Source organism: Ambystoma mexicanum, chromosome 13 (assembly GCF_040938575.1).
Source record: "Ambystoma mexicanum isolate Mex_15411 chromosome 13, UKY_AmexF1_1, whole genome shotgun sequence".
NCBI lineage: Eukaryota > Metazoa > Chordata > Amphibia > Caudata > Ambystomatidae > Ambystoma > Ambystoma mexicanum.
The window spans coordinates 142,936,503-142,961,158 of NC_090938.1; the positions used below are offsets into that span (position 1 = coordinate 142,936,503).

The 24,656-nt window shown below is 46.5% G+C and overlaps 1 protein-coding gene across 2 annotated transcripts in view; it reads right to left on the reverse strand.

Annotated features, from left to right (window-relative positions):
• Positions 1 to 24,656, reverse strand: part of BLTP3A (bridge-like lipid transfer protein family member 3A) — a 538,966-nt gene that overhangs the window by 326,890 nt on the left and 187,420 nt on the right. For both annotated transcript variants that reach the window (XM_069633498.1, XM_069633499.1), the window contains exons 6-8: positions 1,115 to 1,255; positions 620 to 790; positions 341 to 518 (exon numbers count right to left, since the gene is read on the reverse strand). In XM_069633498.1, the coding sequence (XP_069489599.1) occupies positions 341 to 518; positions 620 to 790; positions 1,115 to 1,255 (490 nt within the window). The remainder of the gene's footprint in view (positions 1 to 340; positions 519 to 619; positions 791 to 1,114; positions 1,256 to 24,656) is intronic.

Below are 24,656 nucleotides of genomic sequence, written 5' to 3' on the forward strand. Positions count from 1 at the left end.
ACACAAATGATGTCCTGATTCCAAGGTGAGGCTTGTTCCTCAATTAATTAATCTTTTATAACACACTTAAAACTGGAGACCACTCTCCAAGCGCAGGACCGGGATTCAAACCTTTTGTTGCTCTGTGTGGTCTTGCTTCCAAGACAAATGTACTGCCGCAAGCTACCTTACAATGATGCAGCTTCTCCCACCTCATGCCCTAGTGCAGTACCCTACTTCTTCCCAGGTGTTGCTCTCCTTCCCTTTTCCTAGTTCACCTCTTAATTTCACAGTGTTGCTCCACTGCCTTCCACACCAGTCAGCTCTAGTCTTACATGCAGTGCAAGCCTCTTCCCCTAACCTGTCTCTTGGGTTTGGCTGTCATCACAGATATGCAAGTCGAGGCGAGAGATGAGAAAATGGTAGGAGGACTCCTTCATGTCATATTTATCAAAGTATTGTCCAACTGTGCTGGTGCTCGGACTGCCAGAGAACGCCTGGGACCATGTCTGCTGGGCATTGGGGGCCGGAGGGGTCACCTATGGGACACACAAGGAAAATAAGATTAAGCCTTCACCCATGTTTCTCTTCCATTGTGTAGGAAGCAGTAGCCACCCCTTCATCCATCAGCTTTATATACCTGTGAAGGCTCAGGGGCAGAGCTCTTCCGCTGCTGTGCCGACTTCTCCATGGCTTCGCTCAGAGACTTTGCGTACTTCATCAAGGCCTTGAGTTGAGAGTCCGTGAGCACCCAAAGGAGGTCATCTAGGATGAACATCAACTTTGATGCCACCACATTACAGTCTTTGGTCTAAAATCATAACAGAAAAAAAATGTAACAATTCACACTGCTCAATTTCCTGGTACACACACATGGGAGGATGCAAAGACAACTCATCATATGCCCCTACCCTCTTAAACGCAGGGATTGGGAGCAAGGGAAGGAGTAAGCCCTCAAACCATGGATGATCAGACATATAGCGGTCTAGAATCAAGTATTCTTACATCCCTGCATTCCTTCTTTGGGTAAGGCTCTCATATTTTGGTGACCTAGCGAGAATCGTCCAGATGCAATTGGAGCAGGATGACCCATTACAGAGTCAAACTTGTTTCAACTAGGGATGGCTGCATTCACCTTCCTCTTGAGAGCGATCTGGATCCTTCCCTGGTTGGTGATCAGTCTCAGTGGGGTGCTCACAGTGTCCTGATCGCCACTGTCCGTGGCATCAGCCTCAATACGAAGGGTCTGCCAGGTCAGCTCTTTAAATGTCAACACCTGCCAAGAGCAAAAACAAAGAACAAGCGATCAATCAGTCTAATGGCAAAAAAACAGGGGCGAGATGCGGCATTACAGTAGAATGAGAAGTGGAAGAACGAGAAAGGGGAAGAAAAGATAGGAAAAGGCATGTGTGTGGATGAGAATGGATCTTTTATAGGTTCACATACCTTGAATATTATATATTAGTAGCAGTACGATTTTGGACAACATTGTTTTTCAGCCTTTTGACATTCTAGGAGATAGACATTCCGTGAAAACCCACTGCCCCTTTGGTTAGATTTTTTTTTAGTGAGAACAATATTTCATGGCTTCTTATTCTACAAGCTACGGAGCTAGACAGGGACCAGTGATTTTATGTAGATGCCAGCGCTGGAAAACTAATATTACAGCTAAAGTAACGATTTTCCAGCAAGGGATCCATCGCAGTTCCAAGTCGTGTAGCTGAGCAGCGTGCCCAAAGGGAGAAGTGCATGGGGAAATGAGTATTTTGCCCACACTTCTTCAGCGTGTGCTATAGTGTTACTGCCATGAACACTTCCGCCTGATGATTATTATGTTCTCAGATGCAGTGTTACTAAGTGCAGCGTTCCTTGGAGTTACCCGGTAGAGGGTAGAAGAATAAGATTTCTTTCCGCTAATAAAATGGGCTTTTTTGTTTGCAACACAATTCTGTTCAACATTAGAATAAAAATCGCATGCTTGCTTAGTGAAGGGCTTAATACTCTTCATAAATTAAATTCGGGTCCTTTTATGGGATTCAAACATTGCTTGATTGGAGCTTTTCATTAAGAAACTAAAATAGAGGGAGAAAAAACACCAGTAATGCTAGATTATCCCTCTCCCTTTGAAAACCAGTAAACTGCTTGCAAACCTACAAAGGATGAATTTCATCAACTCTTCTAGTAGAGATGATTGCATCGATGAAAGGTAATGCAAATTATCATTATTTAAGAGATAACAGTTAAGCGCTGTCTATCCAAACCTTGTACAGCACTCCGCTGCTTGAGCTATGTCCGTACTTTAAACAACAAAATTAAAATATGGGCTGCCACAGTGTTGAAGGGATCAAAAGGGCTCCAAGGCTGGGAGTTAGTTTTCTATCTTTTATTAATGGTTTTATTACAAGGTGGGGAACTCAAAATGAAATGGGATCACCCCAAATAAAAGATGTCTGGATGGTCAGGATCCTTGCCTAGCCCAACATCCACTCCACAAGATGCAGAATAGGCCCCAGTTAGCTTACGAACCAAAAGTCCCAATTCAAACAATTCACAAAGGCTTGCACCTCAATCATCTGCAACTTTATAAGCTCTAGGGTGACTGGAAACCTTGGTCGATTCTAGATCCGGGCTTTCTAGAAACACATAACCCCTGCCTCACAGGTCAGAGATTCTTATCAGCAGTCAGGTGTATTGAATTTGCCTGCATGGAGAGCTAGATAGGGGTCTCTGAAGTGCTTCTGGACTTTCTTCTGGTGCCTTTTTACCCTCCTCTCTAAACTCCCGGTACACCCCCTTCCTCTAGCTTGAGCCTCTTCCCGGAGTCTGGTCTGGTCATGTCAAAGGCCAACTGTGCCCAGAAAGTTTTTTTTGTTTACGTTCCGAGATTTGTTCATTTTAATACATCAACAACGACATGATACACACAACACTTTATACCAAACCCACTTCAGTCAATAGCGTGCTTCACACCTTTAGCAATCATCCACATGTGATTCGGAACATCCTGTTTGGTGAAATGTTAGAATAAAGGGGATTTGCACACAGGAGGAAGAGTTCACCAGACATGTAACTCGAACAATTGCCAATTTCAAGGAAAGAGGTCATCATGCAGATCTAGTCAACAAAAGCTATCAGAAAACATTGACAAGATCCAGACAGGCATTGTTACAAGTGAAAACGAAAAAGGACAAGAACACTCATGGAACAAAAAAACAACTTTATTACGATGTATAGTTCCAACAACAAAGTAATTAGAAAAACCTTCTACAAGAACTGGAACATTTTAAGAGCAGATTCAGACCTACTCCCAGCATTAGGAACACAACCTACCATAACATTTAGAAAAGCAAGAAATCTGAAACAACTAAGTCCCTCACATTTCTAAATCAAGACAAAAACCACTCCACGGAAATTTCAAATGTAGACAATGCGAAAACAATCATCAAAAGACCCAACTGTTCCAAGCATACTATTCAACAACTAATCAATTGCAATAGTAAATTTGTAATATATGGCATAAACTACCTATGCAATTGCCTTTACATTGGAAGCACCATACGACAGTTGAAAACTAGGATAAGCTAAAACATCAGAGCTATAAAAAACCAGGACATGAAATCTGCCTTAGCTACCCATTTCTATGAATCTCACAAATTGGAACAAGTCAAGGATTTAAGATTCTTTGGAATTGTGAAATTAAAACCACCACCAAGAGGAGGCAACACAGAACTTCTCCTAAGAAGACAAGAAGGTCAGTCGATTTGTCTTATGGACAAGTGCAATACTGCATTAAACACAGACCAAGAGCACCCACACCCGCCAGGAACGAGGACTAGGCGAGGAGATCCCAGCGAAGAGCACGCTGCATCCGAGCGGCAGCCGGCCCTCCCCGCCTGCAGACACCAGCTGATGCTGCATCTTGCCCTGCCTAGGCACCCCATCGCCTCCCTGGCACCCTTGGCCCCCCCATCTTCGCTTTAAAGCCGCACGCGCCGACATCCCCCTTTTCAAAATGTCGGGCGCGATGCGGCACGGAAACGAGGCTGCCTCTACGTTGCTAGGCAATGTGTATTTGTATTTATACTTAAATACAAACATCCGCCGGCAGGCGGCAGAGCCGGCGGCCATCCGAAGGCCTCTTAAGGCCACTCGACCCTGTTTGCCCCTGTTCGCCGCTTCGCAGAGTGAAGTCCCCTGCAAAGGCGGAGGAGTAGTATTCTTCCCGCTATCGGCGGTCACCACCCATGAGTACATCACTGCTGTAGAATTTCTACTCGCACAGCTAACAATCTCTATGGCAGCATCTCCTACCAGCATTCTACCTTTGACCTACCTCTAACTTGGCATGTTCTTAATTCCGTACTAACTCCTCTGCCTATTACGATATGAGCACCACGTCATCTGCTTAACTACCGCCTTGCCTTGCTGCATACAGCTGCCTCACCGGATTATTCTATCCTGGCCTATTCACATCTCGTGTGCACTGTATCCTGTGACGTGTATTCTGCCCCAGGGTCAATAACTATCCACCTATGACTATTGCTGTACCCTATGATCGCTATCAGTATACACTGATTTGTGTCGTGCCATTTGGTCACTATAGACCTCACCCGTCTTACTATAGCTGACTTTACTACCACAGCACTATAGGGGTCGCTCCGTATTCTGCCTTCACCAAGCTTATGTCTTGACTAACCTCCAAGGCTATTGTACCATGCCTTATGGTCGCTAACGGACCACTGTACTGTGCCTTATGGTCGCTATTGGACCACTGCAATTGTGTTGTGCCTTATGGTCGCTAACGGACCACTGTAATTGTGTTGTGCCTTATGGTCGCTAATGGACCACTGCAATTGTGTTGTGCCTTATGGTCGCTAACGGACCACTGTAATTGTGCTGTGCCTTATGGTCGCCCTCTTGGTCACCATCAGACCACTTGCTCCTAGACTATACTAGGTCAACATGCCCCTCACCAACAGTCTAATTGCTATAAACTCACCCATGTACACTTTCAGTGTCCTACTCACTAGATTACTGCCCACCTTTCTCCTCCTTCTACTGCACTCTGGTTGGACCGTACTTAACCACACCACCGCCCCGTCCTCCACTTTCACCTGCATCACACCACAACTATGCCATCCTACGCTCACCACGCCAACCCCTACCTCAACAACCCAGCCCTTTGGATCCAACACTTTGCTACTAGACCTTTACCTAACATACCTTGCTCCATCACCCTGAGAAATGCCAGACTTGGCTCGCGACTCACCCACGCTTCCCATTACTCAGCGCATGGTAACAAACTGCCTCAAACCCCTACACCGTCCACACTTACGCCAAATCTTCCACCATCCCTTTCCAATCCCCCCCCAACTTAAGCAACATCAAAGGTGCGTTAATCAATACCAGATCTCTCTCGGCTCACGCCCTAGAAGTAGCTGACCTCAACCTCGACCTTGACTTTATCGCTATTACCGAAACCTGGCTCCATCTTGCCTCAGGTCCTCTTCTCTCCCTCGCCATCCCTCCAGACTATAACATTATCAGACATGATCGTAATTCTAATCAGTCCAAAGGTGGTGGCATTGCCATCATCCACAAAAATGCCCTAAACCTCCACCTCTCTGCCATGCACCACTTTTCCACTCTGGAAGCACTGACAGCTAAATTAGCTGTTACCCCTAACCACTCTATCACCTTCCATCTACTCTACCGGCCACCTGGCCCGCTATCCACTTTTGCGGAGGACATCTCTAACATCATCACTCACAACACCAAAACCAATTCCCAGGTCACGATATTGGGGGATTTCAACCTAGGTCTTTCTGACCCCAAGGACACTGCTGCCACGACTATTGACAACATCCTTACGAATGCTGGATTCACACAGTTCATAAACCAACCTACCCACGACAAGGGTAGAACCCTTGATTGGCTAGCCGCCCATAATTGTCCCATCAACATCACCTCCAACCAACAGTGCTCATGGACTGACCACAACTTAATTACATTCAATATCAAGTCCAAATCTGTCAGCCTCTCTCCTAGCATTGCACCTGCTACGGCCACTTGCAATAAACGTAACATCACCTGCAACAGACTCCTCCCTCTCCTCCTTCCGGCTCTCAATGACCAGGCTCTCTCATGCTCTGACCCCACGGCCTTGGTTGACGCCTTTAATCGGGCTATGCTTAAAGCCTTAGACACCATCGCACCCTCTAAACTGAGAAAATCCAAACCTCGAGCCCACCTGAACTCCTAGTTCACACCCCAGCTAAGAAGTTTACGCAAAGATAAACGAATTGCGGAATCTCACTGGAAAAGTAACCACTCTCCAGCCAACAAATTGTGTCTACTCTTGGCCACCCTTAATTACAAGGAAGCCATACCCCAGGCAAAAAAGACACATACAATAAACGCATCAAACAAGCCAAATCCAACACCAAAGAACTGTTTAAAATCCTAAAAGAACTTGAAACTCCTGTTACTGCACCTGACACCTGTACCAAAGATAGCACCTGGTGCTCCAAAATCCAAGAGGCTCTCCCAGGCAAGATTGCCACTCTTCAAATTAAAATCAACAACAAACAAACTAGCCTTCAATCTAACCCTCTACCGATCCTTACACCTACTATAAACCACTCCATCCCAGATTCTCTGACTCCTTTTAGCTTCTCTCCACTCTCCATCCCTGAAGTGGAAAAGATCATCGCCAGCCTTAAACCTTCCAACTGCCATGGTGACCTCTGTCCTGCGCCTATTATTAAGGAAGCAGCTCATGACCTAGCACCATTCATCACTACACTCATTAACTCTTCCTTTAGCTCTGGGATTGTACCGGACAACCTAAAGGATGCCTGGGTCATCCCGCCCCTGAAAAAACCTACCTTGGATCCCAGCATACCCACAAACTACAGGCCAATCACCACTGTCCCATTTTTACTAAAAATCCTTGACCGTGCGGCATACCTACAAATTCAAGAATACCTTGAATCAAACAAACTTCTGGGACTCAGGCAATCGGGGTTTCGGCCACACCACGGTACTGAAACTGCCCTTATCGATTTAAAAACGCAGATCGAAGATCTCAAAGACAAAGGCAAACTTGCGCTACTACTTCTCCTGGACCTCTCGGCGGCTTTTGATCTTGTTAATCATAAAATTCTTTGTCACCACCTCAAATCAGCTGCACACTTCTCAGACAAAGCCTCAACTTGGATCAGTTCCTTCCTCGATAACAGATCAATGCGCGTGTTCTCTCCATTAGCAGCCGCCCCACCGGCCCCGGTCTCATGTGGCGTGCCTCAAGGGTCCTGTGTCTCGCCCACGTTATATAACGTGTTCACCAAACCCCTTTTTGATATTCTGGACCATCTGGGTGTCACGTACACCAATTACGCTGACGACACCCAGATACTAATCCCTATCACAGGTGACTACACTACTGACTCCCTCGCCATCAACGGCATCTACCAGGTCATCCAAGCCTGGATGGCTCAACACGGACTCTGTCTAAATGATGAAAAGACAGAGCTCCACATTCTTGGTTCACCACAAAAACTCACGAAACTTGACCCTGCTTTTAAGTCCTTCACCATTGACGGGAATACTATCCCTACTGCTAAGGACACAAAAACCTTAGGGATTTACATTGACTCGACATTATCGCTGACTAGACAAACCAACTCAGTCTCATCAGCAGCAGCTTATACTTGTAAGCTTATTACGGCCTGTCGCCCGTTCCTTTCCACAACTAACTGCGTGACCTTGGCTAGGACCCTGGTACTGTCCAAGGTCGACTACTGCAATGCCCTTTACCTAGGTACTAATCGCTGTAACTTAAATAAGTTACAAATTGTCCAAAACAATGCGATCAGAGCGGCCCTCAACATTCCCAGGCGCCATCACATATCCGATACTAGGCGTAACCTTCACTGGCTCTCTATCCCACACCGCATTTCCTTGAAGTCTTTGGCTCTCACCCATAAATGCCTTCAGAACCAAGGTCCCTGTTACTTGGCGAACAGACTTGCCCTCCATAGCTCCACTAGACCTCGCAGATCGGCCCAAGCCAACTGCATTGTCATCCCACGATTCAATCTCCAAAGATCAGGTGGAACCAGCTTCCCCATCTTGGCAGCCAAACTTTGGAACTCACTCCCTAATGAGCTGAGAGCAGAACCTTCCTTCCTGAAATTCAAACACCTTACCAAAGCCTGGCTGTCCTCCCAAGACATCTAACACTGGCTCACTGCCCTACTTGCACTTTGCAGACTCTTGTATATGCATTCTGCTTATCTTCTTACTGCTATTTCTCATGATCGGAAATTTTGAAATTCTCCTGTAAAAACATTTATACTGCCATGTTATGCTTTCATCATGTTGTATCCAAGTTATGCGCCCGGTTGCCCCTGGGCCTGGTGCGCAATAGAAATAAAATAAATACAAATACAATTATATGCATAATTCATGCCCACCACCTTAATAAATCAATAATAATAAGTTGTCTGGCAGAAGGGTAGGTGAGGGCACTGGTGAAAGGTATCATTCCTGCCCGGCCTACTTTATTTAAAGACCGGGGGGATGGCTGGAGCAGGATTCCATCAAAGAGGGGGTCCAACCCCATGAGTGAGAAGGCCTCAAACTATTCCCCTGGCCAATCATTATGAGATCTTAACTTCATCTGAGTATGTAGACTGACTTCAGGCAGCACCAGGTGGCAGTGAGCCCCTGGTGGCCAGTCTGGGAGACAAGCTGTTGGTGCCCCTTCTTACCCGCAGTGTTTCGGTGAGCACGACTACTGAATTTCGTCTGCTTTCATGGAACATTGCGGGTTCAGCCAATAAGATGAATCTTGGGCCTGTGATTGAACTTTTGCAAGCCAACGCAGTGGTTCTACTTCAGGAAACGTGGGCCTTGGAACCACCGCAACTTGATAGCTTCATTTCATATGATATCCCGGCTAAGAAAAAAATCAAGAGGCAAATTATTTGGGGGTCGTTGTATTTTGATTAAATCCTCACTTGAATGTAGGACTAAGATGATTCTCACAGGCATGGACTTTTTACCGGTTTTTTTGGCATCAGCAAAGGGAGAGTCAATTTGCATTATTAATTTCTGTAACAGTCCGCACATCTCGGAGATAGATTGATATATATATATATATTGGGGCGATTTGAATGTCAAAATGGGAATGGGAGCCTCTAGGGATACATTGGATCCGTGGGAGGATAGGCTATCGAACATTCCGGCACCCTGTATGAGGGATGCGAGTGTGCGCCCGAAGGTTCTGCAGGTGAGCATGTGGCCGAATGAATGGGGTTTATTTACTGTTAATGGTCGTATAGCGCGAGACATACCGGGTGAGGTGACCTTATCACCTGGGTTCTTTCACAATTGACTATTTTTGCATTTCTGTAACCCTATGGGAGAGCACTGAGTTTTGAGGTGATCGCTGATGTACATAGCGATCACCACCCTATCTGCTTGTCTTTAAAGTGCTTGCTGAGGGTGGGGGTCTCTAAGGTAACAGCCCCGTGCACAATGTTTGGTGTGCCCACTCGCTCCCATAGAATTAAATGTGGGACCATCTTAGAGGAGGAATTACAGGTTAATGCAATCAGGGAGAATGAACCCCTCTTGGTGGATATATTGGGGAATAGTCTACTACCAAAGGCGGTTATTGACAAATTTGTAGAACTGGTGGCTGCTCTTACATTGAAATTCACTACCACTTTTAAGGTTAAGGAGAAATCACTGCAGAGGGGGTTGTTCGATTTGGCCTGCAAAGAGGCCAAACGATCCTTCCTGTTAATACTCAGGGACCCAACATCCAGCAGAAGAGCGATAGCTCAAGCCAGAACTGCCTACAAGTGTGAGTTAAAAGGAAGAAAACAAAAAATTGAAGGGGTGGCCTGGGAGGGCTTCCTAACTGCCGCTAATGGAGACCAGAAGGCATTTTGGGAATTTGTAAAGGGTGGTTCGGAGGGGTGTAGGACTAACATGGGCAGTGGGACACGTGGAGGATGGGGCCTGGTTAAAACATTTTGGGAGTTTGTTCGGGGTGGCAAATATTGAAGTTGGTGCAGAATCTGCTGCGTCTGCTCTAAAATTTGAGGTGGAGGTGGTCAGAAAAGCCATTAACCTTCAAGCCCATAACAGGGCTCCGGGACCGGACATGATCCCCTCCGACCTGTTTCAAGACCCGCTGGATTTGTGGGCACCACTACCAATGGTGGTATTAAATGCATGTATGCAATCAGGGAATTATCCACCTTCGTGGAAAAGGGCTATTATATTCCCAATTTAAAAAAAAAAGGAGATATGGCAAGTCCAAGTGCATATAGACCGATCTCTGTTGGACTCCTCCTTTAAAATTTTTGGGAGAATATTATTGGCTCGCATTGAATCCTGGCTGGGGGAAGCATCGATCCTTTTGGATATTCAGTTTGGATTCGGTCCAGGGGTTGGCACAATGGAACAGAGCCTTAAACTTTATCTCCTGGTGGCCAACTCGGTCCATTGTAGGGGAGATGCAGTATATTTGGCCTTTATGGACCCGAGTACGGCCTTTGATAAGGTGGATAGGGCAAAGCTTTGGGCCGTGCTTGGGTCCCTGTGGTGCCCGTGGGATATCCTGAAGGTACTGGTCGAGCTGCATACAGATAATGAGGCGTGTGTACGTAGTGGCCCAGGGGGACATTACACGGCCTGCTTCAGGGTGGGGTGGGGTGTACGGCAGGGTATATCAATGGTCTCTCATTTGATCTTAAGATCTTGGCTGATTTTGTAGTTTTGGGGGGACGGGCTTTCCCTGTTTTAGCCTATGCTGATGACAGTTCTGTTACCAAGGGCCCCCAGAGCATTACAGGCCCGATTAACGCTTACACAACCTTTGTGTGTAATCTAGGTCTAAAAATGAACACTAAAAGATCGGCAGTAATGGCTGTTGTGGACAGAAAACGGTCAGTGGCTATGAAACCAATGCTCTGCGCCAGAGAAATCATACCCCGAGTCAAGGCCTTTGACTACCTGGGCATTCGTTTTTTCGGAAGCACTGAATGGTTTGGCTCATGCGACCAAACAATCGTCCAAAATGAGCCAGCAAACTGGGGGAATTTTTCATTTTACGTCTAGGTGTAAGGGCCAGCCTCTAGAAGTGATTACCAAGATTTATGGTGCCCAAACATTGGCTGTCACTTTGTATGGCGCCCTATATGGGCTACCAAAGGGCTGTGGAAATCCAAGTTAAAGAAAACACATTTTTCAGACAGTTGTTGGGGCTCCCGAACTCAGCAGTTTGCATCTCAATTCATAGAGAATGGAGTTCTGGGACGACCAGTGGGCGTTGGCTCCGATTTTATTTTGGTTCCGACTGTGGGCCAATGAATTTGCATCCTTATGTCATTTTATTATTCGGTTTGTGGTGGGCAAAGCGGGGTGGCAAAAAATCCAACTGAATAAACTTCAAAGAGCACAAAATGCCACAGCCAAACGGCTACTAGCGCTCGGCCCGAGAGACCACATCTCCCCAGTCCTTAAAACTCTGCACTGGCTTCCAGTGGCTCGAAGGGTGACTTTCAAAACCTTATGCATTTCTCATCGAGCATTGCATAAAACTGGTCCTCAATATCTTCAAGACAAGCTAAAACCCTATCACCCTCCACGCACTCTAAGATCAAGCTCAGCCAGCCTCCTAGTCCTACCTAAAACAAACTCAGACTGGTTAGGCGGATCATCATTCTTAGCCTTGGCCCCCCACGCTATGGAACGCACTCCCACCCCACATCCGACTAACTAAAGATCTAATGTCTTTCCGAAAACTACTGAAAACTTGGCTCTTCCCCTAAAACCAACCTGTACACAAACTAACCCAAACTGAATAACACCATCTCAATGACACCAACCCAACAAACTACTAGATCTTGAATAACAATAAGACATAGCAATACAACATCAAGCTCCATTCAAGAAATCAAAAACTAATAACCGCTAATCTAAACTAAAAAGACAAATAAAATAGAACGAGTAAAGTAGATCAAAGCAGTGAAGTGGATAAAAAGAATAAATCGTACGAAAACAATAATGAGGTTTAAATTAATTAAATGGATGTAATGAGTAATGGGCAAAATGAATAAAAAGAAGTGGATGGAAAAATGAATACAAGCCACTGAAGAGTGCTCAGACAGATGACACTGACTGTATGAGTGAAAGGCATAAATGGAAAGTACAGAATAGACGATTCAAGTACATGAGACGGGTGTAGTGCATGAAACAGATAGAGAGCACGGAACGGATCAAGTGCATATGACAATTGACATGGACTGAACCGATAATGCATGATAAATGAACAAAGTGAATGGAACGGATGGAATCATTAGAATGGATGAAGCGAGAGGAACGGATGAGTGTGCTGAGCGGATTAATGCGTTGAGCAGATGAGTGTGTAGATCGGATGAATATATAGAACGGATGAGTATGTTGAGCGGATGAGTGTATTGAGCAGACGGGGTGTAGAGCGGATGAGTGCGTAAATGCGGAGGAGTGTGTAGAACGCAGGAGTACATAGAGCGTACGAGTATGTAGAACGTACGAGTATAGAGCGGATGAGTGCGTTTGATCGTATAGAGCGGATTAGTGCCTTTGATCGAACGACTTTGCAAAGCAGATGATTGCGTGGAAAGAACGAGCGCATAGAGGGAACGTATGAGCGCGCAGACCGGATGGGTGTGCAGAGCGGATGGGTGTATAGAGTGGATGAATGTGTAGAACAGACTAGCAAGTAGTGCGGACGAGTGAATGGAGCATACGAGTGCATAAGAGCGAATGAGTGTGCAAGACCGGAGGGGTGCATGAGAGCGGGTGAGTGCATAGAGCGGGTGAGTGCATAGAGCGGGTGAGTGCATAGAGCGGGTGAGTGCATAGAGCGGGTGAGTGCATAGAGCGGGTGAGTGCATAAAGCAGACGAATGCCTTGATCGGACGAGCGCATAGAGCAGACAAGTGCATTTGGCGGATGAGTGCGTTTGGCGGATGAGTGCATAGAGCGGACGGAATGGGTGAAGTATGTGGATAGAACGAGTGATGCATGTGGATGGAACAGGTGAAATATGTGGCTAGAACGGATGAAGTATGTAGAAGGTACTGGTGCAATATGTGAAAGGTACAGGTAAGTATGTGGATGATACCGGTGTAATACGTGGATGGAGTACATAAAACAACTTAGAAATTCACTGAATGGATCGGAGTACATGGATCAGATTCAAGCGCGGGGGCAGATTGGAGCATGTGGGGCGGGCTGGAGCGCATAGAATTACGCGACTTTCATGGAATGGCTTGGAATGCATGGAACGTTTGAAAGAGCATGTAACCCATCATATCACATCACCACGCTTACTCTCCTCCTTACAGCAACATTCAACTAGAACACAGAGATACTATGACACCATTCGGTATAGCTGTTCTCATACCAACACCTGCCTCATATTCCCCATCACTCTATCTAAACACTGCTGGCAACACACCCCCAGTCAGGCGTTCTCAGGCCTAACGCAGCCACAATCGCTCTGGATAAATCCTGCCAGAACGAACACATACTCTAGATCTCTCATCCACCTCACCTATCGCTAAGAAGCAGCTATTACACGAATGCTACACCAGCTGCACACATATCCGGAGCTCACACGCACCTTTGACTCCCTCTACTCTCTACTGACTTGAACTTCGATTCCCAAGGGCGTTCAACCTACCAGCGCCTTCAGACCATACCAATGGTACATAAGGCGCTATATAAATGCAAAGTAACATAACCTAATTTCAAGTGCTCTTGGGGAGGTTAACCTTAGTGCTCTTTTCCCGCCTGACCTACTTATAGCTAAGACCGAGGGGTCTAGCCACAAAATTGTGGTCAGAGAGGCCATAGCGAGGAAAAGAATACTTTTGGAATATGGCAATAAATCTGATGAATTCCACTCCACAATCAGTAGGCCCTCTGGGATCCAACCTTATCTAACTTGGAGTCCAAACAAAAAAGATAGTTGGCTGATAACAAGGGCACGGTTTGATTCCCTCCTCTTGCAAGTGAATACAGCAAGTTGGAAAGGATTCCCAGATGTGCCCGGTTGTCCGGTATGCGGACACCAGTTGGAAGATCTTGCTCATCTATTGTTTTTTTGCCCGGGTTATGCAGGTATTCGCAGAGCTTCTTTGTTACCAGCCCTAAGGAAGTCTAAGATACGCCACTATAAAGCCGCACTCGCTTTTCCTTTGAGCGCAGACAGTCTTCACGGCGTGGGCTCTGCTCATATTTTTAAAAAGAGCAATGTATTTTAGGAAAAGTCTGCTGAGGCTCCAGGGGGACGGAAGCCAAGTATGAAAAACCTAACATTGGAGGAATTATTTTGTATGTTGTGTCCCTGTAAAAAAATGTTTTATGAATTAATGACTATGAATTAATTATTGTCTTACCTTCTTCGCCCCATTTTAACATTGTATGCACAGGTTCTTAGAAATTATTTAAGAATTGTATAACTTTGATTGTTTGTATATATTTCATGTTTGATGGATTTCTTGAATCCGAATAAACTTGTTTGACTGACTGAAATCAATATTCACCCCTTCGTTTCTTTTACCTTTTGACCTTTTCCTCCTTTTCTCTTTTTCAAATTGCACCCAATCTATTCTCTATAGACACACACACCAGATAAACCATTTAATATACTATAGACACCATATAGTATTTCTTCCTCATCTCTGCCATTAATCTTTTTACAACACTCCAGTGATAAGAGATCCACTATTTTTTAGCATCAAAGTACAATTGAACTTCAAACCAATGATCATAGTTTTAACCAATCCTATAACATATCAGTAATGAACAAAGACCAGACTAACATCAAGTTGAACAAAATCACAAAACCATTTCCTAATAGTCAACATACTCCAAGTAGCGAACACTCCCTTGCCAATTTAAGCATAATTGGAAATATTAAAAACAGACATCAGATCCTAAATACATTACGTTAGAAACCAGCATTTTCAAGATGGGCGCCAATCGCGGGCGCATGACATCATCTCGTAAACGCATGATGTCATCTCGCCGGCGTCACAACACAATTGCACGCTATTAAAAGCGGCCATTCCACCAATGTTATCATGGCAATCGGACCATCAAGTTGGATCGAACAAAAGCAGCAGAATATCTTTAAAGGTAAGACTTTCTTAAAATAGGAGCCAATCTTTAACTGAAGTTAAAAAAGACCAATCCTTGGCCACCACAACAGTAGGGAGCGGTCAGAACATCCCTTTACTTGACTTTCTCACCTGTAATGCTATACAATGCACAAAGTGCCAATTAACTTGCCCATAGCAGGGAGCTTTTAGATCACCTCTCACTTCCTCAATTGTAATGTCATGCAACGCATACATTTTCATTCAACTTGCTTATACATTACCATAAAAAACGAAAATGCTATGGAATGTACACATCTTTAAATCCATATGAGACAAACATCAAAAGTAATAGAGCATTCAAAAATTGTTTTTCAACTGTAGGAATCTATCGCCTGTTCTAACCGAAATAAATTACGAACAAAAGGAGACAACGCACACAAACTACCATGCTGTACCATCACCCGAGACAATAAGGACATATACCCACGTGAGTACACATACTCTACATATTGAACCACTATCTGTTACCAAGAGTGTACAAGTGAACACATCATTGTAACTTTATCTTTCAGGCTAGTCAATATGCACATCTTACCATCTCCTTAATGGAAATCTAAATTGGGGCCGCCATTAATACAGCATCATTAAACCAATTGGAGCAATTCTCCTTGTAGAGACCAATCTACCTCCTGAAGAACCACCCAAAACTTTGAGTGGGGAAACACATGTCAAGGACTTTTCAACAATAAGGAGTCTTGGCATCAACATATCTAATCAGTTGAATTACAAGGATTCTGAGTAACCCCCCCTTGGGGACTTCAAATCACCATATTTAAAGTTTGGAAACCCAATTCCCACAACGAAGGATCTATAACACAAGGCAGACTATGTAACATACAAGGACTCCTAGCAAATTCCCCCTGTGGGTTTCAGACCACAAATCTAAGGGAGATGAAAAATGAACTGACTATTAAGCCTCATCTCTACAAATGTGTGCATCTACTGTTGTTGATAGTGAATTCAACTATACTGTTCTCAGTTGTTTATTATTTGAAAACTCGAATTTGAATCATTCGCTTAATTTAGTGGAGAAGCGCAACTCTGGGATTAAATAATGTTCATTTTAATACAACATGACCTACATTTACTGAACAAATTTCAATATCAGTGATGCCCGGCTTTGCTGAACTCGTTGGCAGTTCCTTTGCCGCTGGAGTCAAGGACGGTACCACAATGGCAACCCTGTCTCCCCACCCTGGCTATCAACGCGGGAGGGTTCCATGTACCGCTGGCATCCGTCGCACCATTTGCCACCTGGGATTCTTGGTCTTGTTTCTTTCATCAGAGGCTTTGCGGGGTGTCTAGACAAAGGATCAAATCTAAAGGGTTGACAGGTCAAAGGAATGACACCAAAGGGTGGACAGGTCAAAGGATCGAATTATTTTTAATTATATATATATTTTTTTAGGTTTTCGTTTAGGGTAAAAAAGTGGTTTTTAGGCAAAAAAGGGGCTTGGGGGACCCCCCCACCCCCCAAAACAAAATGTGAAAAAAAATTCGATCCTTTGATCCGTCAACCCTTTGGTGTCGATCCTTTGACCTGTCGACCCTTCAGATTCGATCCTTTGACTGGCAACCGCTTTGCGGGTCTGCGTTCGCAAAGGCAACTCCCTCTTTGACGTCCCTTCAGGTCTCGCCTCCTGCGTTCGGCCTTGCTAGTGTGCTCCGCCTTTTATCCCAATGGGAAAGGGTAGTCAGGTAATTTTTTTTGGGTAATTTATTTTATTTGTAAAGCGCACCAGGCCCTCAGGCAACCGGACGCATCATCTTGAGGGCAGTTACATACATAAGATACAATGAGGAAAGTATTTACAGTAAGTACATGAGATATATACACAGTTACAGTATGTTACAAGACAGGGCCATATCTAAGGTACATAGTTCAAACATTCTGCAGGAACAGCCAGGATTTGGTTTTGTTCTTGAAAGTTTGGAAAGAAGGCTCTGTTCTGATAGGAGTGGGCAAGGAGTTCCAGAGCTTAGTGGCTAAGACAGGGAAACTCACCCCACCAGCTTTTTGGCGCTTGAATCTGGGCATGGTGAGACTGTGAATATGTGGAGTTCTGGTGGATCTCAAGGAAGTGTGGAGTGTGAATGGGGCGGCTAAGTAAGGAGGTGCTTTGTTGTCCAGGCATTTGTGGGTAAGGGCTAGTGTTTTCAGAGCAATTCTGTGTTTTACTGGGAGCTAACGTAAGTCGGATCGGGTGCTAGAGATGTGTGATCGCCTAGGGATGTTGAGGGTGGCCCTGATGGTATTATTCCGGACTGTTTGCAGTTTGTTGATGTTATACTGACTGGTCCCTGGGTAGAGGGCACTGCAGTAGTCTATTTTTGACATGATGAGTGTTTTGCCAGCGTGATACAATTGTGAGGATTGAGAAAGGGTGTCATGATTGCTGCCCCTCATGTCCGCAGCCCTCCAAGATGTCAGGCTGGAGCCAGGCTACGATCACCTACATGGCCCTCAAGGGCCTCTCCATCCCTCCAAAGACCCACTTGGAGTCAGATTTGGCGCTTGTGGAAACAGACTCACTCACTCACTCACTCCCATAGGAGAACATTGGGGATTGGACTTGTAGTGCATTGATGGGGACAAGATGGATGCCCCCACATATTTTGGTTCCCTGAACTGCATGTGCAGTCTAGTCTTTTGGGTGTGGTTCAGCCCAGAAACACCTGGGATACCCAGATACTATTTAAGCCACGCCCAGGCTGAGAAACATGCTTTGTGTTTTCTGCACCTGCAGCGTGACACTCACCGTGTTCGGATCGGTCTCCAGTAGGCCTGCATCTTTCTTCTGCGCTCAGCTCCTGCAAGAACAAGAACAGTGTTAGGAACAGCCTTACCTCGCAGCGCTTCTGCCCATCATTCATCGCTCCATCTGTTCTGCAGGCATCTTCGGCGGTGTCATTCCCATCCTGGCACGCCGCTTCCTAAGGAAAAGGGAAAAGAACAGAAAAAAGGCATTAGTAAGCATTCAGCAGATCTTCACTTATTTCTAAATACTGTACAAGCTTCAAACGCTTACCTGTATCCCAGCCGCTCTGGGGGAAACGCTGTCGCCGGAACTTCTCATCCATCTGCAAGAGGGAAAAGACACTCCAGGTTAGCGTTGAAACATCGAGAGGCGCCGCCTACCGTGCTTACTCACCGCATTTCTTCTTCAGTACCAGCATCCATGCTGAAAACGTTGCGGCACCTAAAACACACAGAAAAATAACTCAGTTCAATACAAATACGAAAGGGTCGCATCGCGCCCTCATGCACCTTCAGCGCTACTCATCTCAGCAGCACGTTGCCATCCCCGGATGCCGGCCATCATCTAAGGAAGGAAAGGAACGAAGTAAGAGAACTGTTCAAAAGACTCATTATACTTACCTGTCGGACTCTTGCCAGTGAAGTAACTAGGCAGCAACGAGCCCGCATCGATCAACGCGCCCCTGCGCTGAAAGCAGGACGGAGCGCAAACTTTCCAAGAAAACCAGGCCCAGTCTCCAGTCGAGTAGACTCCAGGGAAGGGTTTGAGTTCGTAAGAGGTCAGAACAGGCCGAGTGACGTCCCCATGGATACCAGGTGAGCGTTACAAAGGGTCTTCAGGCTGTGATAAGTTTGCAGGTGTATGCTGAGGCTGACCTAACTGCGTTCATTTGCCTGTTCAGCGAGAGGGTGGAGTCCAGGTAGACGCCCAGGGTTTTAGTATCTCTCGATACCTTGATGTCATTACCGTCAATGTTGAACGACTTGAAGGCTTGGTCTAATGTGGTAAGACGTTGGGATGAGCCTAATAGTAGTAGCTCCGTCTTTTCGTCGGTAAGGCATAGTTTGTGTTGTGCCATCCAAGCCTGGATGACCAGATAGACATCGTTCAAAGATTTAGAGTCGGCTGTGTGGTCACCAGTGATGGGAATGAGTATCTGGGTGTTGTCCGCGTAGTTGGTGACGCCCAGATAGTCAAGCACATCGAAGAGGGGTTTGGTGAACACATTGTAGAGGGTGGGTGATACACAAGATCCTTGGGGGAAACCACAATGAATTGGAGAGGGGTCAGCCGATGCTAGCGGCGAGAAGACCTGCATGGATCGATTACTTAAGAAGGAATGGATCCACGCATTGGCAGAGTCCGAGAAGTGAGCTGCTGATTTGAGATGCTGGCAAAGTATTTGGTGATTGACCAGATCAAATGCCGCAGATAGGTCTAGGAGAAGGAGTAACGCTAACTTTACATTGTCTTTTAGTATCTCCATTTGGGTTTTCAAATCGATTAGGGCGGTTTCCGTCCCATGTTTGGGGCGGAAGCCGGATTGTCTTAATCCAAGAAGGTTATTTGATTCGAGATAGTCCTGGATCTGTAGGTATGCTGCACGATCAAGGATCTTGAGGAGGAAGGGGACTGTGGTGATGGGTCTGAAATTGGTAGGTATATTGGGGTTGAGTGATGGCATTTTGAGTAGAGGGATTACCCAGGCGTCCTTAAGGTTGTCAGGGACAATGCCCGTTTTGAAGGAGGCATTTATGAAGATCGTGATAAAAGGGGCTAATTCATGTGCGGCATCCTTGATGATGGGGGCTGGGCAAGGATCACCTTGGCAGTTGGAAGGTTTGAGATTTTTTTTATTATCCCTTCGACCTCTCGAGTAGTGAGGGGGGAGAATACAAAGGGTTTACAGTGTGAGTTGACGTGGCCGGTGTTAAGAGTTGGATGGAGCAGTCAGGAGTTGATCAGGCTGTAAGGAGTTTTGTTTGTTTTTGATTTTGGATTTGAGGGTTGCAATTTTGCCCAAAAGTGCTGTAAAGACTGGTAGGGGGTGTCTGTACTTCTGCTCTCTATATGGCAGAGGAGAGGCACAGAAGACCCCAGCCAAGATTCTCTATAAGGTAGCAATGGACGAGCAATTAAGGCCTAGCTTCTCAGGAGGTGATGCGGGCTGGTTCTTAAGTACAGTGTAGTCCTCGAACCCCCACAAAGGAATGTCCACACACTGAATTACTGAAAACACAGTCTTTATCTAATTAATATTCAAAGGTATGTACACGATCACAATAACACACTTTGTACTCGGAAGTCAATAATGATAAATATGTACAATTCTAAAGTGGTACCACTAATGTTATCGAATCTCTTTAAAGTGCATCAACTGTACGGTTATAATGTCACACAGATTAATAACGAGGAAACCAGCAGTATAGATAGGCAGGAACATAAGATGGTTGAAACAATGGCAGAATGCTGGCCCGTTACCTAGACACAGTTCTGTGTGGTGATTCCCCCCACCTGGGCAACCTGTAAAATAAGGATATATCGCACAAGCCCAGTCCATATGTTCAATAGTCTCACTTCTTCCTATTAAGGTCTTACAACCACCCCGACCAATGTACCTGGTGGAGTAGAGTTCTCCGACGCTGCGTCGACCGATCCTTCTTGAGTGCCTCCCTTTCAGGCGGGAGCCACGGATCGTCGAGAGGTGTCGGGGAACTTGGCATTCGGTGTCAGGGAATCAACGGCCCTTCTTGAGTGCCCTCCCTTTAAGGCAGGAGTCACGCGTCGAACGTCTGACGGTGAACAGGGTGAACTACGGCAGGGAAGTGGCAGCTTCGTTCTTAGCAGTGCTCGTCGATGACAGAGCGTTGGCGTCCTGCAAGGAAGAGGCGTGCAGGGCACCTCGATGACGATAGTTCTGGACCGCAAAGAGATGATGAAGAACTGTGGCACAGCAAGGGCGTCAAGTCGTCAGCGTCTGTGGTCTTTAGGTGGCCGGGAAACCCACCGGTGGACTCTCCTCAGCGCGTCGACGGTCGGACCTTCTCCAGCGGGTGACAAGCGGATGACGATGCAGGCGAGAGCGTCCGATGATCAATGGAAGTTCTTAGGCAAACGGGAGCACGGCGGCTCCGGTCGGCGAGGGCGGTCGTTGACAGTGGGGGACAACAGTCCGAGTGGTTCTCCTTGGAGTTCCGCAGCAGTCCCTGTATCGGGTTGACAGCCTGTCGTAGGTCTATCTACCAGGGAGCTTTGGCAAAGATCAGCTGTGCACGATGGTCCCTCGTAGCTCGGGAAGAGGGCGTCTTACCAGGTCCTCTCTGGGTCAGTCCTTGGAAACACAGCAGCCTTCAGATTGCAAGGGAGAGCAACAGCACTCCTTCTCGTCCAGCAGGGCTTCAAGGTCAAGCGTCAGTTACTCCAGTTACTCGTAGTAGTGGACTTCAGCTTCTGAACACGATTCCTAGCAGTGAGAGGTCCCCAGATATACTGTTGATCTCCCATTCATTCCGCTGGGTCACACTCAAGCATCCAATCACGACTACGGCATTCATGCAGGCAGGCAGCCAATCAGGCACACAAGGTATTCAGGCCATGCACTTCTCTCCAGACACTCACAACAAGTTATGTGTATTGGGACAAGTGCTGAGCCATTCAACGCTCCAAGCTGCATTCATACCGGTTTCGGGCAGGGCTGTCTCAGTCATTGTGTCAACCACCAGATACTAGACACCCACAACACAGAATGCATATTCGTCACACTCTATTCACCCAGGTCCCACCCACAGGAGGTACCCACAACATACATGACCGGGAAGGCTCCAGCTAGTCTGGCTGGGCCTTCACAACAACACCATATACGGCATTTCCACCCAACAGCCAGTTAGGGGAAAGGGACAGAGTCAGGGCTTCCCAGGACTTTGGGAAAACAAGGTAATGGGTAATAGAAAGCAAGAGGCCACCAGGGCCATCTTGTTTTCCATCAGGAATCAGCTGATCCCAATGGCAGGGCCGGGGTATCCCAAAATGGAGGATACTCCGCACACCTGTAAAACTCAGCATGGAGCTGCCACCAGCCCATACCCTGCTCTGCGGGCCACCCACAGGTGCCCAAAAACATACACTAGGGGCACAGGGTTGTACCCCCACCCATGGGTGCCATAAGGGTATCTCACGGGTCCGTTCACCAAACCAAAAGAGAGCTGCACCGCCAGGAGTCCCACATGAACTCCTGCGCAGAAAACACGACAGAACACGTGATAAAAAGCAGTAAAGGACAAGGATACGGAGGCCCTGTCCCTCCGATGCATTTCCAGCATCACAAGTGCTCACTGTATGTTGGAGCACCAGGTGCTATCTTTAGTGCAGGTGTCGGGGCGGGGGGGGGGGGTGCAGCAGGAGTCTCAGGTTCCTTGAGGCTTTTGACGAGTTCCTTAGTGTTGGATTGTGCAGTTAGAATGCGGTTGTAATAAGAGTCTTTTTTAGCCTCAAAGATGACTTCTTTATAGTTGAGAGTAGCAAGGAAGAGACGGTCTTTGTGGACATCAGACAGGTCACTTTTCCATCTCGACTCCTCTATACGTTTCTCTTTGCGTAACCCTCTTAGCTGTGGTGTGAACCACGAGTTAAGGTGCGCGTGCTGTTAAGGACTCCTTAGTTTAAGAGGGGCAATGGAGTTTATGGCTGAGAGCACTGTCTGGTTGTAGGTATCAGCCAAGGTGGTAGGGTCTGAGCAAAGGTTAGTGACGGTTTTGAGGGCAGGAAGGATAAGTGGGATAAGTTTTTCAGCAGTGATGTTCTTTTCGTTTCTGGTGAGGATGGCAGGGGCATTAGGCGGCTTAGGCAAGAGGGCTGCTTCGATGGTGAAGGTGATGATGTGGTGATCTGACCATGCGCATGGAACATTAGAGATCAGGCTAATGTTGCAATTAGTGTCACTTAGCCAATCAAGGGATCTCCCTTTAATGTGGGTAGGTTCAATTATATGAGAAGCCTAAATCGGTGAGGGTGTTGGCAAGGTCGGTGGCTACGAGGTCGTTAGGGTCCAGGTGGCCTATATTGAGGTCTCCAAGGATGATGGTTTGAAAATTCGTTTTAGCTTTGTCAAGTACTAGGAACGTAATATCGTCCACAAATGTGGAAGGAGGGCCAGGTGGTCTGTATATAAGATATAGTGTGGCTGTTTGGTTGGCAGATATGGGGAGTTTGACAGAGAGTAGCTCAGCCAATTCAAAGTTTGTGCTTTGGAGGGTTCTGAGAGTTTTTGTAGATGAATGCAATCCCGCCACCTCTGTAGGTGCGGTCGCATCTCGAGATGGTATAATTTGGGGGGATAGCCAAGGATAGTGCCGGGCCAGAAGCAGGGTGCAGCCATGTTTCTGAGATAGCAAGGAGATCAAGCTCCTGAGTTTTGATAAGATATGCTATGTCCAATGCGTGTGCTGCAATGGATCTTGCGTTGACCAGTGCAGCCTTGATCTGTGTGGCATTTCTTAGAGGGGCAGAGGTTGTCTGGGAGTGAGCAGGAGTACAAGAAGTAGAGAGTTGGTGGGACAGACTGGTTGAAAGATGGTTGGACAGGATGCTGGCGTGTGAAGGAAGGCCTATCCTGCCCAAGAATCTAGTTCCTAGTCTTTGATTTCTTAAATGGGTAGAGCAAGGTTGGTTAGCTGTGGGTTTTTTGGTGAAGTGGTCTAACCATAGAGCAGTGTCATTTAAGTAGAGGTTATGCAACTTGACGCTTAGGAGGGCAGCTGTAGGTCTGCAAGTAGGGGCCATAATTTCAAGTTGCGCAATACAGGGTGCAGCTAGGCTAACTAGTGCTAGGAGTAGTATGATGGTGGTAACCGCCAGCGTGCAATGCGTTGTTCTCGGTGGGGAGAGCAGTTGCCTTATGGGAGGGTGAAATAGCATGGCCAATTATCAAATGCGAGTGATTTTTGGCTAGATTAACATATAGTCCAAGATTCTAGGTGGTAGAGGTGAGGCAATAGTGTTCATCTATCGAGGTGAGTCAAGGCACCGAAATGGCTAGCAATCGGAGCGGGCGGGTCGTAAGCTTGCGCTTAGTAGGGCTATTGCTGTGCAGAGCAATGAGAGGCTAGGTCACATAGATGCAATACTGAGAGTACATGGACAAAGTGGCTGTAGGGCTTCACAAGTGCTGGATAGTCGATACAGCGATATCGTGGCAAAGTAGAGACATACAGTACAGGCCCGGCTCCAGGAATTTCCATCTGGGTGGGCCAGGGTTGTACCAGGGGGGCCCACATTCCATTGGGTGTGGGTCTAGGAGAACCCTATTCAAAGTGCTGGCGTTGATCCAGATTTTGCAGATCTCCAAAAATACATTTGCACACCTCCATCAAAAAAAAGTACATAGCAAAAGAGAAGCAAGGAAAATCGTGTTGCAACATCAATCTACCCGTCTTCCCTTCCCATCTGCTCTCCCCTTTCTGTTATATCTGAGCCTCCTTCACTTTTCACCATCCAGACATGTTACTTCAGCTGCCCTAATCACTGTTCCCATTTACCTACCCTTTCACCTGTTCACACCAGCACCCAGCATGCATTTCCTGGCCTGATTTAAGAGAATTCAGGGCGATGCCTCCTCCTCTTCCTCTGAGAGGGCTGAGCAGATGGATGGTGTCTGCCCAACAAATACCTTCCTGAGCGCTGTGGCTACTCC